The sequence below is a fragment of the Solea solea genome, chromosome 7, assembly GCF_958295425.1.
Source record: "Solea solea chromosome 7, fSolSol10.1, whole genome shotgun sequence".
NCBI lineage: Eukaryota > Metazoa > Chordata > Actinopteri > Pleuronectiformes > Soleidae > Solea > Solea solea.
Window position 1 is genome coordinate 7,301,694 of NC_081140.1, and position 17,031 is coordinate 7,318,724.

General features: G+C 40.1%; 1 protein-coding gene across 1 annotated transcript; it reads left to right on the plus strand.

Moving 5' to 3' along the window:
* The first annotated feature begins 1,706 nt into the window (after nt 1-1,706).
* Nucleotides 1,707-14,400, plus strand: efhd1 (EF-hand domain family, member D1). Its single transcript, XM_058635017.1, has 4 exons — nt 1,707-2,082; nt 9,484-9,631; nt 11,682-11,816; nt 13,109-14,400. The coding sequence occupies exons 1-4, from the start codon at nt 1,787-1,789 to the stop codon at nt 13,241-13,243; spliced, it is 714 nt and encodes a 237-aa protein (XP_058491000.1). The 5' UTR covers nt 1,707-1,786; the 3' UTR covers nt 13,244-14,400.
* The last annotated feature ends 2,631 nt before the right edge of the window (nt 14,401-17,031 follow it).

The window sequence follows — 17,031 nt, forward strand, 5'->3', positions numbered from 1 at the left end:
TTGTTTCTATTTTAATCTGTTATATAGTTTGTTTGACTGATTTCAAGGATATTGTTACCAGTAAATAAGGACGCCTCATATCAAGAACCAATAAATGAATAATAATTAAAGAAATCACACACTTGTACTTACTAAATGAGTAAGTACAATATCACACAGACCTTGTAGCCATAATGAAATGTTTAGTGACCACTTGCATGTACATGCAGTTTTGAGTTCGAACACTGGGTGGAGCTTTAGCTCAGGAAATGCATACATGTCAGCTGCAGGTGATGAGCAGCAGGTTGTTTATTGTGACTGTAAGTGATACTGTAATAGAAACTGAACTTGCTCAATGGAAATTTATCAGTGAGGTTTTATGGACCAAGCTGTTTTTCGACGTGTGCCAAGATGAGCATATGTGCACCACCAACTGTGAATAAATCGATTACTGGACTCAGATACACATGTATGTTCGTTATTCTTTCTTACTGCTGCTCCTTTAAGGTTTGCCATAGCATATTTACGATTTACATTGCAAAGCGCAAGTCTCTTAATCTCTCTGTTTGCCGCATTTTGCGTCCGCAAAAAGCTGCTATGTGTTTGTGCAAGTGTGCGCAATACTGTTGTAAGACATACTATCTGACGCTGAATTTTAACGCCCTCCTTACAAAGGCTTTTACGGTAAAATACCTGCGAGCAATGACTCAGGCTGATTTATAAGGACATGGACATCCGGTTTTCAAAATATAAATACTGAGCTCACTATCTCTGTTTGAAAGCACATATCTGAAAGGTAAAACTAATACATTCTCACAAATAATAATAATGAAAAACGTTGTGTTCAGCACATTATCTACTAGTGTACTGGATATCAGACATTTTTCTTTACAATTCTAGAGAAATTTGAGTTGAACGTCCCATTTTCGCACCTTTTTATTGATGTAATGTAAATGTAAAAACTAAATTTTCCATTAGTTTGTACTGTACAGTTTTTTAATTGACAAATTAAAAGTCCCCTATTCACTTGTGCAGACACAGAAAGTAGGACTCAGCCATTATTCCCTCCAAATGACTGAATTAGGTGCATGGTTCTCAAATAGTGTCTGAAGTATATGTAAGGAAGAGGAGGATGATAAGAGAGCAAATTATCTTATTGGGAATAAATCTACCTCCTGTAAAAAGTCTGTAGCTGACGTTGCTCACCCTATTTTGAACATTGGTAATAATGGTATTACTTTGAGAGCTCAATATATTCTCAGGTGGTACTTGGTTTTTAAAGGTTTGAGAACCACTGTATTAGGCAATTTTGGGAGTTAGGTGTCTTGTCCAGAGACACATCAGCATGAAAACTACAGGAGTCAGGGATCAGACTCTTGACCTTCCAGTTGAAAGCTCAATCAATAAGCACACAGCCCCCAACTAAATGTATAAATACACAAATCAGTGTAGAAATGTTCATCACTGAACAGTATTTATTTTTAAATTCGTTCCTGAGTTTGATTATTAATTTTCATATTTATTAATTAATTTTTTATATATTATTATTACATTTTTATTATATTAATTTAGATCTAAATTGCCATATTTATTGTATAATTTGACAGTTTTGGAGCTCCATAGAAAACAGAGCGTGTCACTATAGTGGCTGTGTCGAGATGACGCTCTTATTGCGAAAGGGTGCGGGCGGAAGCTCAGTTGCGTGTCATTGCGCCTCGGGTAGCTTGACAGTGGTCCACGAAGAGGCTGTCATTCAGCACCATTCCTCCCCACAGTCAGCCTCCCACAGCAGCATCCTAACCACAGCATGGCGTCCAACGAGCTGAGTCAAAAGCTGCAGGCGCGAAAGGCCGTCACGCAGGGAACCGAACCTCGGCCGGAGCCCGAGCTCAGCCCGGTGCGGCCCAAACCGCAGGAAAACCCGCAGGAGAGCGAGGCAGCCTGCGGCGACTCGACGTCCGAGCTTTCCGCCAAACTGACCCGCAGGTTGGACATCAACGAGGGCAACGCTGTTTCGCGACCGACCCGCGTCTTCAACCCCTACACGGAGTTCAAGGAGTTCTCCCGCAAACAGATAAAGGACATGGAGGCGATGTTTCGACGGTAAGGCCCGGGGTCACGCTTCTGTGGTCCGTACATGTCCACGCGTGGGGAGGCGGGGGGGAGAGAGATGCAGCACGACGTGTTTGTCGTGCTGGAGGCTCATGATGAGATTAGACTGCTGCTGTTGCCACTGCTTACTGTGAGTAATTCCCAGGGCCGCGGGGTTGCCAGATCTGCGTGACAAAACCAGCTCCCCCACAAAAATAGCCCAATATGTGAATCAAAAAAATAAGTGTAGTTTTGACGTATTGTATTGTTTTAAAACAAAGAACGAACTGGAGATTTTTTCTGCTTCATGGACCCTCATTTTGTTGCTAGTGAGGAGAATCCTTGCTGATACTGTCTGTAAATATGCAGAGCTCTGTTTTTAAGCTTTATCTACTCCTGTAATTGAACTGAATTCACTTTTTTTTAATCTCAAATGACCATTGTTTAAAACTTAGGTTTTTTGTTTTTAATAAATTGAAATTTAATATATGACATGGGGATGGGTATTTCAAGCAAAAATGTCATAACGCCAGTCACTCTCATTATCCAAGAAATAGTTGTAATATTAATTAATGTGTTGAGGTAATTTTTTTGTTAATTACACTTCTACAAACAGTCTTCCAATCAATTGCTGCTGCCACCTTGTGGCACCACCAAATTACATATATATCGGAGAAAGAAGAAAATTATTTTGAATCATTCCAAGCTTGGATATAACATTGTTTAGGTTTGCATATACTTAATGTAATCACTGTGTTATTATCAAATTAATAATTGGGTAATCAGCTATTTATGATCATCCTTAATGTTGCCCATAAGTATGTTTGTAGAGGTATACAAATACTTTGTTCATAGCTGTAGAAAAAGCCTTTTTACGTGTACATAAAACAAGGCCTTGCGTTATTCAGGCCACCATCTTGTGCCGTCATCGGCAGCATGAATGGACAAATCAGCGTGTACATTTGAAGCTGAGGTTTGCTCCACAAAGAATGTCGTCTATTGTGGGATGCAAACGTCACTGCACGTCATTAGTTGCCCACTAGTTATTACACACAATGTTAAGGTATTATTTGAACCCTTGGCTCTATTTATGCTATTTACATTAGATCAAAACATTTGTTAAATAATTTGTTGTCTCTGCTTTTTGAGTTCAAAAGTTCAAAATTAATTTGACCCTGAAGTCATTATGTGTATGATTTAGGGCTACAACCATTACTGCAACACATTATCTGATTTCTCAGCTTCTTAAATGTGAATTTTCTGGTTTATTTGCTCCATAGAACAAAAAAAAAAAACATTAAAACAGAATAATTTTGAAAACAAAACAGGTTTCAGAAACGACTAATCGAGAAAAAAAAATGACAGATTAAGAGATTATGAAAATAATCCATAGTGGCAGCCCTAATATGATTCATATACTTACAGAAGTATATAGTTATAAATTCTTAGTAGATCTAATAAAACAAATGACCTTGACCCTCCTACTGTGAGTTACAAACATATTTTTTATAGATTTGATTTGGTGAGTTTAAGTCATTTTATGTCAGAATAAAACACAAACCTTTTAAGATTTGATTTTTGAAACTGTGGAAATGCTTTTCTTGCACACTGAACCACAGAGAGTGCAGAGCTGAGAGGACAGAGTGAATGGTTTGTAGTGTGTGAACTCATATATGTGAGATAAACAATGCCATGTTGGACAGCCCCGGGTTTTTTATTTAGTTAAATCACAGCTCTTTGTGGTTGTATAATTGCACAGGCTCACATTGTGATTGCTATAATCATGCAGCACTAATCACATGTGAGGGAACAAATTGGCCGGTAGGATTCGCACTTGGTTGGAATTTCTCCCTTTTTTTTTTTTGGTAATGCAGAAATTGTGGCTTGAGTTCCACAATGTTGTGCTTGGTCTTGGAATGTGTGTATGTGTATGTGTAGGGCTTGTCCATTCACTCACTGTGGATTATCCTGCTGCACTGTCACATGACCTCACTCGGACACAGAGTTCAGATTATGGGGCTGTCAGGAGAAGTTGTAAAGAATGTCCGGAGCGACTTCTGCGGACATTTTCATTTACACGTACATCTCCTCTCGTGTCTGTCAGACTTCAGTGAATATATTAAAGCAAGTATGAAAAGGTATGAAAAGTATGAAAGGATGTATTTGCATACTTGAGAAGTACGACTGGAGCACATACTCGCCAAGTACGGGAGTACACAAGTACGATCATTGCAATAGGAAAAGTAGCAAACTTCCTTGTTCTCTGTCATTACATTAAAAAGAAAATAACGCATCGACACTAAATCTACTGATCACATCAAGTATCTGATGACAGAGACGTCTGAGTGAGCAGATCGTTTCAACAGAACAGGCCGAGCTGCCAAACTACAAATATATTATATCTTTATACAAAAAACACATTTCTGAATTCTAAATGACTCATTACTTGCCTCAAATGATCTCAAAACTACGTTCTGGGACACCGAATTTTTTTTTATTTCAGGTTTTTATGTGTTTTCTCTGCCGATTATGTTCTGGTGAAATGCATTCTGGGATAAATGCTCAAGTCACCACCCAATGCATACTTGGTAAGTACACTTCCGGGTATGAGAACCATACTCACTGCTCGTGTCCCTGTGAATTGCAACAGAATCGCGGCTGATGACGTTTCACACGTACAGGAGTACTCGAGTACAGGGAAGTATGTACAGTGTATTGAGAAACGGCCAGCAGGGGACACCAGGAAAAGCTCATTTTAGCCACTTAACAATAGTCCCAGCTACTAAAAGCTATGCCTGCTGGGGTCTATGATATCTTATCTCACTGTTTGATAACCTTTTGCACTGTGTAAACTTTAGTCTGTGTTGCTTTGTAAACCTCTCTGTCTCCACACCAAGGTCCAGAGAGGAAATTAATCATTTTAAATCACGGCACACAGTGATAGATGCAGCAGGGGACGAACAACTCCAAAGTTCAAAAAGCTTAATTTGTGGCTTTGGTGTTAAAGGAGACATATTATACCCTATTTCCCCAAGTTAAAATAGTTACCTTGTGTCCTAATGAACATGTCTGTGACATGCTTTGGTCAAAATACCATAAGGATGAAGCACCATAGCAGTTCAATAACCCTGCTAAACCCGCCCCTTTCAGAATGCTCGGTTTTGTGCATGGTCCCTTTATATGCAAATGAGACACAGGCAAACACTCACCCACTTTTTCCAGGGGGTTTCTGATTTGTCCTTTTTACTGCGCTCACTCGCTCAGCTCCTGTTCCCTCCGCTCCATTCCTCTCCCCCTCCCTCCACTAGTTCTCCGACAATATCAACATGGCAGCGTGCGCGGAAAACAGCGAGAGTGGCGTCACAGGAAGAGACGTCCGAAACAAGGATCAAGCCGAACACTGCCGAACTGTAAATCACTTAAAAAGACTTAGGGACAGCACAGCTGTTCGCCACCTGCATACAGCGGCATAAACTGCCGCTGTATGTGACTGTATCAGACTGAGTCTGTGCTCCGGTCATGGAGGACGTACTGAACAAATACTTTTAATTAGGACGTGTCAGAATGGTCAGTTATGAGCTCTATTTGACCTTTTCTTAAAAATGTGTGTGTTTGTACGTCGGTGAAATACGGTCGCTGACTAAATACGGCGACCGCTGGCCGCAGTCTGATGCGCAGTGGTGCGAACACACGAACACACGTTTGCTGACTTTATCCGGCACATTAGCTTCATATATAAAATCCTCTTGAGGCTGGAAGTTTGTGTAAAACACTGTGCTCCACTGTGCAGCCACCAACAGCACACTTGTCCCTCCGCGTTGACATAATACCGCTCTTCCTCCCTCGGCTGCACTCTCGCATTTTATAGGGACAAGGTGGAGCTAAGGTGGAGCTAAGGTGGAGCTCTCGAGGTAAACTTACTGGTGGGGTGGTAACATTCGCGGTGAAATGTGCATGCTGCCGTCATAAGCGCAGGGAATTCAACATGTTAGGCGTGTTTTATCTCCTATACTTACACTAAGGGGGACCACGAAAAAAGGACTGAGTATTCTTTTTCCACACTTTGGCGACTGGTAGGGCCTCTAGAGTCCCAAATATAAGTATTAAATGATTAAAAAGTTGATTTTGCATAATATGTCCCCTTTAAAATCTTTCTTCTATCTAAGTCAGCAAACAAGGCAGCAATAGACTACCAGCTGCTGTGTCCCACTGAGCTAAAAACACAGGTTTTCTCAATGGACTTTGGTGTGGGACAGAGAGCGACTCCCATACATGAGTTTCCAGTCTCACAGCAAGAGAAAGTGATGAAAAATATACTGACGTAGATCTGTGTGCTCGTCTCTGCTCTGCTGCCTCTCAGCACAGGGGGCTGGCTATGAGTAAGTACGTTATAGTCTTTGGTAGAGCTGCAACTAATGATTATTTTCATAATCGATTACTCTGTTGATCAGTGTTTGTCAAACCTGGAAATGATGATGTTCTCGAATGTCTTGTTTTGTCGACAAACCAAAATGATTCAGTTTGATGGAATGATTTCTTATACTATGGAGCAAAGAAACTAGAAAATAAGGACATTTAAGGAGCTGAAACAATCAGAAATCTTGTTTTAATCATGAAAAAAAGGTTCAAACCGATGAATCGAGTAATTGTTTCAGCTCTAGTCTTTGGATTTTATCCTGCTGCACAAAGAATCTGGGATTGATGTGGAGAAGAATCTAAACCAGGCATGGCCAAAGTCTGGCCAATCACGGCCCTCAGCCCGCAGCTTTGGTTTTTATAATGTATTATTTATGGCCAGGGACCTCAGTCATGTGAGCTGGTAAGGAGTGACGCCTTGAATCCAGAACTATCCAAAACTATACCCCTCTAGGCCAGAATATACCCTTCTTGTATAAAGAGGTTTTGATTGTATTTACACAGTATATTCACTCATTAATATTAATAATAATAAACAGGGTTCGCAACCCAGCCATGATGGACAGATTCATGCATTCACCTTGTATTATTTTATGATGATATCTGACTCCAGCTCGTTAAAACACCCCCTGCCTTAAACCTTTACGTCAGATACACAAATAAATAAAAGAATAGGTCACTGATGCTCACAGTGGGTTTTCCCCAACAGCTCGACCTGGTTTCTTCAAAGTGATACAAGAAGATAAACAAGGGGAAAAAAAAGATTTTCTAAATTAAAACCATGACACAAAGTACAATAGCGGACTTGTTGTGTGTTCATAAACACTCGTGTTCGTCCATGACAGACGCGTTTGTTGTGCTCTTGGTCAGATGGCAGTAGTGTGTAATGTGTGTGCCTCTGGCATTCTTGTGCTCCCACAAACAAGAGCCAAGCTGTTCGACAAGGACCTTTGTGTTCATGGGAATGGAATGTCGTGCCAGGAGAGGAAGCCTCCCGCTGGAATCAGGCCATCATGCAAATGAATTGACAGATGCACACTAATTAGATAAATGCTGAATGGTGTGTGTGTGTGTGTGTGTGTGTCATTTTCAACATGCTCAATACCATTTTTTTTTTGTAACCATTACCGATTTCACAACCTTGAATTCATACTGATAGCAGCCCAATGAAAGTCATTTATTTGCAGCCCTCACTGTTGGTGTTGGATATCTCTCTTCAGGTTTTTACAGCATGTGTGTGCTTAGTGAAGTATTTAAATATGAGGTCTTATCAGAGTACGCTTTCATGTTAAAGATTCTACACCTTCATTACTCTGTAATACCCCATTTTCACTAGTCAAAACACCATTTTAATCCATTTTTTAACATCGTTTCTTTTTTGTCTGCTCCATTTTTCAGATGCAATGTTACTGCAATACTTTAAAAAACTTTGGAAAGAGCTCGATATCATTTATTTCATCATTGAAGCAATGGATTTAAAGAGAGACCAAAGTAAAAGATGAAAAATAGTATCCACTCACTGAGAGCAATGGAGTTGTAATTGGAACATGTGTGACATTACACGTCACACCTGGGTGCCACACGATGCAAGGATGGGGAAAAAAAAGAAGAAATATCAGGTATTTTAGTGTGGTGAAAGTTACTTTAACACTGTCAGTGAATCAGTGTGTGGTCGCCATTTCAGTTAAGATCTTTCATGTTGTGGTTAAAGCCTTGTACGTACTCGAGAATACGCCAGAACAGAGAAATGTGTTCTCTCTCCCAGGGCTGCGAGAAAAGTATGACGTCATTATTTTCCTTCATTTGGGAGTTTGTGCAGCTTGTTCTTGACACATCATCTGGACAGAACTCTCTTCTCGCGCGGTGTCCGATCACTGTTGTGTGACTGGGTGTGGTTAATGCGGAAATGTTGTCATTCCCTATGAGGCGTCCTGCACTTGCGTTTCTCGAGAAGTATGAAATGTCCGGGCCAGAACTAACTTTTCCTCTTGTTCTTGCCACAAAAAGAAGACATTTCTCTGTTGCGTACGTGCATAGGCCTTAACACCGACCTTGTCAGAACCACAGCCCAGTCCTAATGAGTTCTGAGGCCCTGGTTAAAGTTGGAGTTGAGGTTTTTGTGCTATAAATAAATGGAAATCACTGTAGTGCACCAAAAAAAAGAAAGTCTGTGTTAACAGGCGTTGACCTGCTTATGTTGTCACAGAGGAAATACTTCTGATGGAGTATAAGTGATTAGCGTAGCGAGTGATAGTTACTATTTTTACACGTTAAAGAGTCAGGGGAGAGAGACTGCATTATGTCTGTGAAAGTGTGATGGAAAATCTCTCTCCCTGCTGCACATTTCTATAAATACTCGTATCAGACATGAGCCTCTGTGGGGCTCGGCCTTTGGCGATAACAGCTGCTTGCAGTCTTGAGCAGTTACGCGCAGTTTTGGCTGAGCTCCTGCCTCCTCCTATAGATGTGCCGGAGAGGCTTTAACTCTCTTTAGATCAAATATGATGAAGACAAAGTGAGAGAGTAATAAACAGAGGTTCCCTCCTTCTTGCTTTTGTCTCTTTATCAGGTGTAGTGATGAGTGATTGAGTCATGTTATCACTCTGCATTTCAAAAGAAAAGTGTCCTTCTCTCTTTATATAACATCCAACAAGTATTGTTTACCATAGGGCTAAATATCAAACTGCTGTATTTCTGACAGATTCAGATATTATTATCTCATCGCATTAGACTTCATTGAAGTATTAACTACCATTTATTCTGAGGTTCTCAGATTTAATAAAGATTTCAAAGGCCACCTCGTGTGGAATAATTTGACAGTAGTCAACGTTTTTATCTTATTTTTGCTTCACAAACATGACAGCATCACAAAAGTATATGTTTTGATGAATTTGTCTTTGAATAATATGGTTCTAAAAGATGTGAGGTGGTGATTCTGTTAATAATAATTGTAACCCCAGGCCACTTGGACCTGACCCTGTGTGTTTCGTGTTCAAGGTATGACACTGGGAAAGACGGCTTCATCGACTTGATGGAGCTGAAGCTGATGATGGAGAAGCTGGGAGCTCCACAGACTCACCTGGGCCTCAAGAACATGATCCGAGAGGTGGACGAAGACTTTGACGGCAAACTGAGCTTCAGAGAGGTGAGACCTCACAGAAAAGCTGAGTATCACAGTGTACCGGGGAAAGAAACGACATGTGAAATGACATTCACACACGCATTATAAATACATGTTACTGGCACAACTGAGTCTCAGGGATGATGTGTTGTTGCAGTAGCTCATGAACCTAAATGATGTCAGTTATTTACACGTGAATAGACAGCAATGAGCATTTAACAACATATAAGAAGGCAAAAACACTACAAATGACCACATGGTTACGTTATTGGTGAAAAAATAAGATTTATTGTCTAAGATAATATCATGATTTTGTTTTAAAGATGTGCACATTATGGGTTGAGTCAAAATATCGATTTGGTTATATAATGTCGTCCTTCCGCACACAATACGATATTTTATTTAGCAAATGAAGGCGCTCTAAACAGGGTTAGGTAAACAGTCTCCTCATGGTGGCGCTGCTCAAATGAATGAGGGAAACTTGGGTAGAAGTTACCTGGCAGAAGAAGACGGAGTTTACAGCGGGATAATAGTGGAGAAAGCTACGTTAAGAGATGCTCCGCCCACATTCAACACAGACTTTATGCACTGTGTTCTCTATGTTGTGAATTAATAGAGAAATCCTGCACTTGTAACTTTTCACGGACGCTTTGTTTTCTTCAGTTACACAGATATCGTGATGCATTACCTTAAGATTCCCACCCGTAGTCTATATTGACATTATTGAGTATTAAATAGTCTTTGCAAAAACTTTGCTGAATGCGTGTAGCAGAATCCTCCCTCGCTTCAGTGTCACATGACCCCTCGTGGGCCTACAGTACGTGATCACATGACCTCTTGCTAGCATCATCCCAGCCCACACACACACACGCTAATAAGGAGAAAACATGAAGGCACCAGCCTCCACAACTGAGTCTGTGAAATTGTACAATTTACCTCAGAGCAGAGCATCTGAATGATTACCCAGAGTGCATCGTTTCTACACTGTCATTCAATTATAAGTCTTTGAAGTTTTACTTTAGAAAATAAACTTTTTATACCAAGTACCACCTGTGAAGAAACTGAGCTTGTGATGATTGTAAAAGATGAACTGACTGAACCCAAAATAACGTTTTTTGGAAAAGTGCAGAAACTAATTTATTTCCAAAAACAAAACAAAGTCGAGCCAAAAGAAAAAACACAACTAAGAGGGCAGAGGCTGGCAGGCTTGGCAGGCTTGCAGGCAGAGCTCTGAGTCCAGGGAATTGTAAACGAGGGAAAAAAAACAGGCAATTAGAAAAAAGTGTCAAAGGAACAAAAATGCAAGCGTCTCGGAGAATCACGGAAATAGCGTCGTTACCACACGGCGTAAATGTGACGCACTGGCGACTGTGGCTCCACAAACCAGAGTATAAATAGCTGAAGGAAACCAGGAGATGAGTTGTAGGTGAGTTGCTCAGAAGCTCCGCCCCCAGCCTCCTGAAAGAAAAAGCAGAACACACTACACAGGAAACCCAAACATTTAACAAAATAAAAGACAGGAACTAACCCCATGACAGAGCTGTCCAAGTAACACCGCCAATGTTAAAATTCATGGTGGTGTAACAGAAACTGCTAAGATGTGACAAGAGGGACGGGCAGTTATTATGAAATATACTCTTGTGTTTTAGTGGATTTAAAAAAGAGAAGTGGAGTGAAGAGGAATCAGCGTGCTCACTATATGACTCACCTCCGCCAACCTCTCCACCACTGAGTCACAGTTTTTGCCTCAAATACTTGAGAAGTACGTACTTTAAATAAATCTGCCATGGTTTGTTGAAAAGTCAAATAAATCAGTATTTCTGCAAGGGCAGGCTGTTATAGAGGAGCGCTGTCATTTTTCAACTGAAGTCAATAAAAGGATACGAGACACGAGCTCACTCACTCACTGATGATCACCACAGTGTATGTTTATAATAGGGTTCTTGTTCTATTCCTGAATGTGCAGCATCACTGCTATCAGCAGTAGCAGTGTCAGAATGTAGCTGCGGGGACCAGCACACATTAGACACAGGTTAACGTCATCGTCACTAACTGTTCAGTCGTATCCCTGCAGTTCCTGCTGATCTTCCGCAGAGCAGCGGCCGGAGAGCTGCAGGAGGAAAGTGGTCTGATGGCTCTGGCCAGACTGTCAGAGATCAACGTCTCCACCGAGGGAGTGATGGGAGCCAAAGATTTCTTTGAAGCCAAGGTACACTTTTATAGTTTCACCTCTGATCACTCTTTAATATCCTTCTGATCTGGGAATCTGTACAATAATGTCACATATCAGACAACTCAGTATTTAGAATTATCCAGCTTTCTACTAGGTCATAGTTATAGTTCTCATATCCATCTGGCCAGACTTTGCGGAGAAGCACGCCTGATGTCACACATAGCCTTTGTGGCGCCTGTGAAAAGATGTACAGTAAGAACTAAAACATCAGCTGAAATTTAAAGGGAATCTTATCTGTTTGTATTTAATGTAAATAATCTATTGCTGTCAACAAATGAAGCCAAAATATGTTGCTGTATTCATTTAATATCCGCAATTATGTTCCAAATAGCAGATGTTAAATATCCAAATGTTAATTAAGTGTTATTTCTTACGCATTGTGTTCTCATTTATAAAGGTTTAGCATGTTATTACACGCTTTGAGGTGTAATATCGGCACGATATTGGCATGAAAATGTATCACTGAATACTTGTCATTTTTAACCCGGTTTTATGATTTTGTTAAGGATTGTATTGGTGCATTCACACCAGCCCTTTTAAATTGAATCCTAGTTCATTTGCTCGGAAACCGAACTGTGATCCGCACCAAAGAAGCAAACTCTGGTCCGCCTAAAAACGTAGGTCTCTGCTTGCTTCAAATCAACCAAATGCAGGAAGCGGACTACAACGCATGGCATTGTGGGTAAACACAATCAAAGTACAATCAAAAGGAGAAATGGCTGAGAAGTATGTTCGCATAAAACGATAGGATTTGATGCAGCTCCATGTTTTGCTTTTATGTGGAGGAGACAGAAGTTGTCCTGCATTAACCAATAGATGAGCGAGTTTTCTTGTTCATTGTTGTCTAATTTTTGATAGATGTCAAGCGAGGAGGGGAATACGTTATTTAAGAGGTTCAGTTTGTTTCACTAAAGTGTGAAAGCAAACTCGAATCCCCAATCGTATCCCAATCCGAGTCAAGCGGACTATTAGGTGTGAGAACGACCTATGACTTATGACTACAACAGTAGGCTGAATAAGATGCTCCCTCCCTGGCGTTTTTATGTTTATTTATTTTATACGGTGAAGAAAACGTCTTTCTACATCAGCTGCGACATGAGTATGAAAAATAATGTGTTCATTTCACCACAGAAAAGAATAAATTACCTGTGCACTTAGAGGGAAAGACATACCGTACATATATCGGTATCGGACATTGGTAAAAAGTCTAATATCGTGCGTCCATAGATTTTGACCACCGCTGTAACCGTGCGCTTGTGTGTTCTCAGGTGCAGGCTCTGTCTGTGGGCAGCAAGTTCGAGGCTGAGATCCGGGAGGAAAAAGAGGAGCGGAAAAGACAGGATGATGAGAAGAAGCAGAGACAAGCAGCCTTCAAGCAGCTGCAGTCCACCTTCTGCTCCTGACCCACTGAACCCACTGCAGGTCGCACACAACGGCCCTGACACGTGCGGTCAGAGATCATAGCAACAGCGTCACACTACACTCATACACTTAAACCAGTGTCACAGATATCTCATAGTTTGGCCCTTTATAACAAAAATAGAACGATGTGTTTAAGTACATACTTAGTAAGATACTTGAAAAATAACGTCTCCTCACGCGACAGGAAGCAGGAAATGCTTCTTCCTGCCAGTCTTTAAAAATAAAGGCAGGAATAACACTTCAGTCACTTCATTTCAAATGCATGAGGACATATTAACTGGACGTTCCAGAATCATCATCCTCGGGTTTCTCGTGCATTTCCCGGATTTGTTCCCTGTGTCCCTTCGTATAACTGGAAGTTTTCACCTCATGGCATATTTGAGCTTTTTCAGTGTGTTCTGTTTGTGACGGATTTTAAATGTCATGTTTAAATTCACGTGACCCGTTTTTTCCCAACCTTGCGTCCCCACTGCGTCCTTAATTATGTTTTGTTTAGAATCAAAACGATGTTACAGTTTATTATGTTTATTAAGACGTGCGTAATATCAACGTAATAGTGTTTTAACTGCTTGTGGCGTTCATAACGTAGCTGTTTCCTGGTTAGGAGTGTGGTTAAATGTAGGCACAGTTAATAACCCGTAGTTGGGTTTAAGCACAAAAAAAGCACCCGTTAGAGCGAAGAAAAGACCATGGGTCTCTCATATAGCGTCAAACATCTTTTTACATTTGTCTGTGTTGATTCTCACTCGTCTTTCTTGTCCAGATGTCTGAAAATCAGTAGCAACTGATAGGAGATTATTTTCTTGGCTACGTGCACCTTTAAATCCTCCTTCTCCACCTTCCTGTGACAGCTTTACCTCAGATACTCATCAACTACATCACGACTGGTAATGTGTTAAAAAAGAAACGCAACGAAACTGCAGAATAGTTGCAGGGGAACGTATCTTTTGGGAGACTTAGTTGCTCTAGTGTGATAAAATATAGTATTAATAGGTCACTCAGTTGCTGGCAAATGAAGCCATTTGCAGCTTTGGCCAACTGACATCGACTCTAACTTCAGCTGTAGATCTGAGAGTAACCAGCCTGTGTTGTCATTGGCTGCAGTGAAGCAATTTCACTCTTTAAAAGGAATTAAAAATGTAACCTGATTTTGTTATTGTGCCCAAGAATCCCCAGATTAGATGACGCTCATCTATCGCTCTACAACCAGAGAATTGGTCTGTTTTTATGTGTTATTTCAGCATTTTGGGAAATATGTTTACTGGCTTTCTTTGTGACAGTGAAATGAAGAGACTGATACTAGGTCGTTTAATTGGCTCATATGCTGTAAGCATGAGGCAGATTAATCACTTGATTTACGGATTATTTTTGTATTATTGATCCTTTATGTGAATGTTGTACAAAGAACACGTCTTTATGAACAACAACAAACGTTAACATTGACGTTGATACATTTTGTGATAGCTGAACTGAGAGAATCAATTTACTAATCGTGAATTTGAAGCAGTTGGTGAAACCCCCTCGCACACACACACATTTTATGCAAAAAAAAAAAAAAAGTGCATTTATGTATTGGACTAGTTAATTTTTGGATCTGCAAACTGAGTTCAAAATTGTGAAAAAAATGTGACTTTAAAACAAAAGAAAAATGCATGAACGTGAACTTGAAATAGATCACTTCATGTGTATGAGCCGAACTTTGAACTGGTGTGAACTGGCGACACTTTAATGTTTGGATGAACACAAAAGTGTAACTCAAGTCCACGTCCTCACGTTGCTCTCACAGGCAAAACAAACATGTTTCCCATAATGTGTAACTCACTGTCTTTTGTTTCCTAAAGCACAGACGACAGCAGCACATGGTCAGATTAAAAAATGAAGGACTAACTTGGGATAATGCTTTTAAGCCCTAACTATTTATTGTTGTATTTTTTGCTGTAACTTTATAGAAAGCAGGCAGTGCATGCAGTGTAGGTGAAATACACAGTGTTAGAAAACGTCTACAGCCTGAACACACAAGTGACGATGAGGCGTACGTGTAGGCGTACGTTTGACTCACTAACTGCTCCCACTGCTGTCACGTTTTTATGCTCAGCTTAGCTTAAAAGGGATAGTTCAGGATTTTTTGGCATGAGGGTTTAATGAGATACTGACACAAAGTCAGGAAATGACATATAGACGACTACTTTGTGAATGCTTCCTGCACCGAAAGCCCACAAGAGCTTTGCAGGCTCACTCCCAGAGACACCGGCTGAAACCTGTGTCCCCAGCCACTTAACAAAGGCTCACCTTGTAAAATCTATGCCTGCTTAAGTCAACATCCTCATAACAGTATGTTTACTGCGTTATCTTGCCATTTGATAGCCTTTTCCAAACAGAAAAAAGAGGTTTGTGTCACTTTGTAAACATCCGGCGCCAAAGTCCATAGAGAATATAGTGATTTTATTTAGGGACAGGTGATTTAGGGACTGATTTAGAGTATCCAATTTGCCTAATCCATAAAAATCTGCATGTTTTTAGACTGTGGGAGGAAACTGGAGAACCATGGACTTTCTTGCTGGGAGTGAATGGTTGATTGCACTTCTGCAATCTTTAGTTTGTGGTTAGAATAAACACAGTGGTACAGTGCAGTAGGCACTGACTGTGTGTCAGTATCTCAAAACCTGCGCTATCACTTAAAGCATACTGCCGTGCAGCAGACAGCAGAGTAGGACTGAATTGTCCTCCTCCTGAAGAAACAAACATATCTTTTCTCTTTATTTTCTTTCTCTTTGTTACATGAGTGTGCAGAGTTATAGCCACAATGCTTGTCAATCATCCCCCCCAAAAAAAAAAAAGTATCCTTCTCTATCCCAGATTCTTGCTCCCAGACTGTGTTAGGTGAAGTCTTTTAAGGTACAGATGCACTGTGCTGATATTAAAAATGACTTGGCTTAATGTCACCAGATTATATTTATATATTTGTATGTAACATACATAAAAATACAGTTTATTGAACACAAAATGAACAAATTTGAAAAAAAAAACAATGGAGTCCTGAGGAGGCCCTGACCTGAGCAGCGTGTGTTGGTGAATGCTGTTCATGTGTCTGTAATATTGGTTTGAAGTTGTAGCATGTGTCTGAGTTGTCACATTGAATCATACTGTAAGTATCTTAAATGAAGTTAATGAAATGAACAATGTATTTTTTCATGAATAAAATAGTCTATGATGTCATTTGTTGTAGAAAAGACTTGTAAGTTGCCAAATATAAAAAAGAAAATGTCACTGGAATATATTTTTTGGGCACCTGTAAAGATATTGTGTTGTTTTAATCCCTGTTGGAATGAAAAACTGACTTTATTGCAATAATGGATAATTAAAGCTGATCTTAAAAACACAGAAACTCACCTCATTCCATATGCAAGAGAATACAGTTTTTTATACACATCTCCTCTTATCTAAGGTTTGCGTCCCAACAGTAGTTTAGATGGCACTTAACCTTTAAACTTTGAACCCTCAGACTTTGACATGGAAGTGATAAACACAGGAATTGGCAAAACGTCTTCATGTGCTATATTACCTTACCTTGGAGACCCTAAAAATGCCACGTAACCCTTTAACACGTAAGCCTCAAAATGTCCGTCTGGACGTTTTCTTTTCTTTTTTTAACCATTTTTCCAGAATAACTTAAAATATCTGGCACTTTTTTTTCTACAATTTACTGCATGTTAGAATAGTGTATTAACAATTTAAAATGAAGAAAAACAAAAAGTTTTATTTTAAAAAA

What these genes read in the sequence shown, in the direction of transcription:
- efhd1 (XM_058635017.1), top strand. Translation starts at nt 1,787, where the DNA reads ATGGCGTCCAACGAGCTGAGTCAAAAGCTGCAGGCGCGAAAGGCCGTC. An exon ending in ATGGAGGCGATGTTTCGACG is followed by an intron (nt 2,083 to 9,483) that starts GTAAGGCCCGGG and finishes TTCGTGTTCAAG; the next exon opens with GTATGACACTGGGAAAGACG. An exon ending in GCAAACTGAGCTTCAGAGAG is followed by an intron (nt 9,632 to 11,681) that starts GTGAGACCTCAC and finishes GTATCCCTGCAG; the next exon opens with TTCCTGCTGATCTTCCGCAG.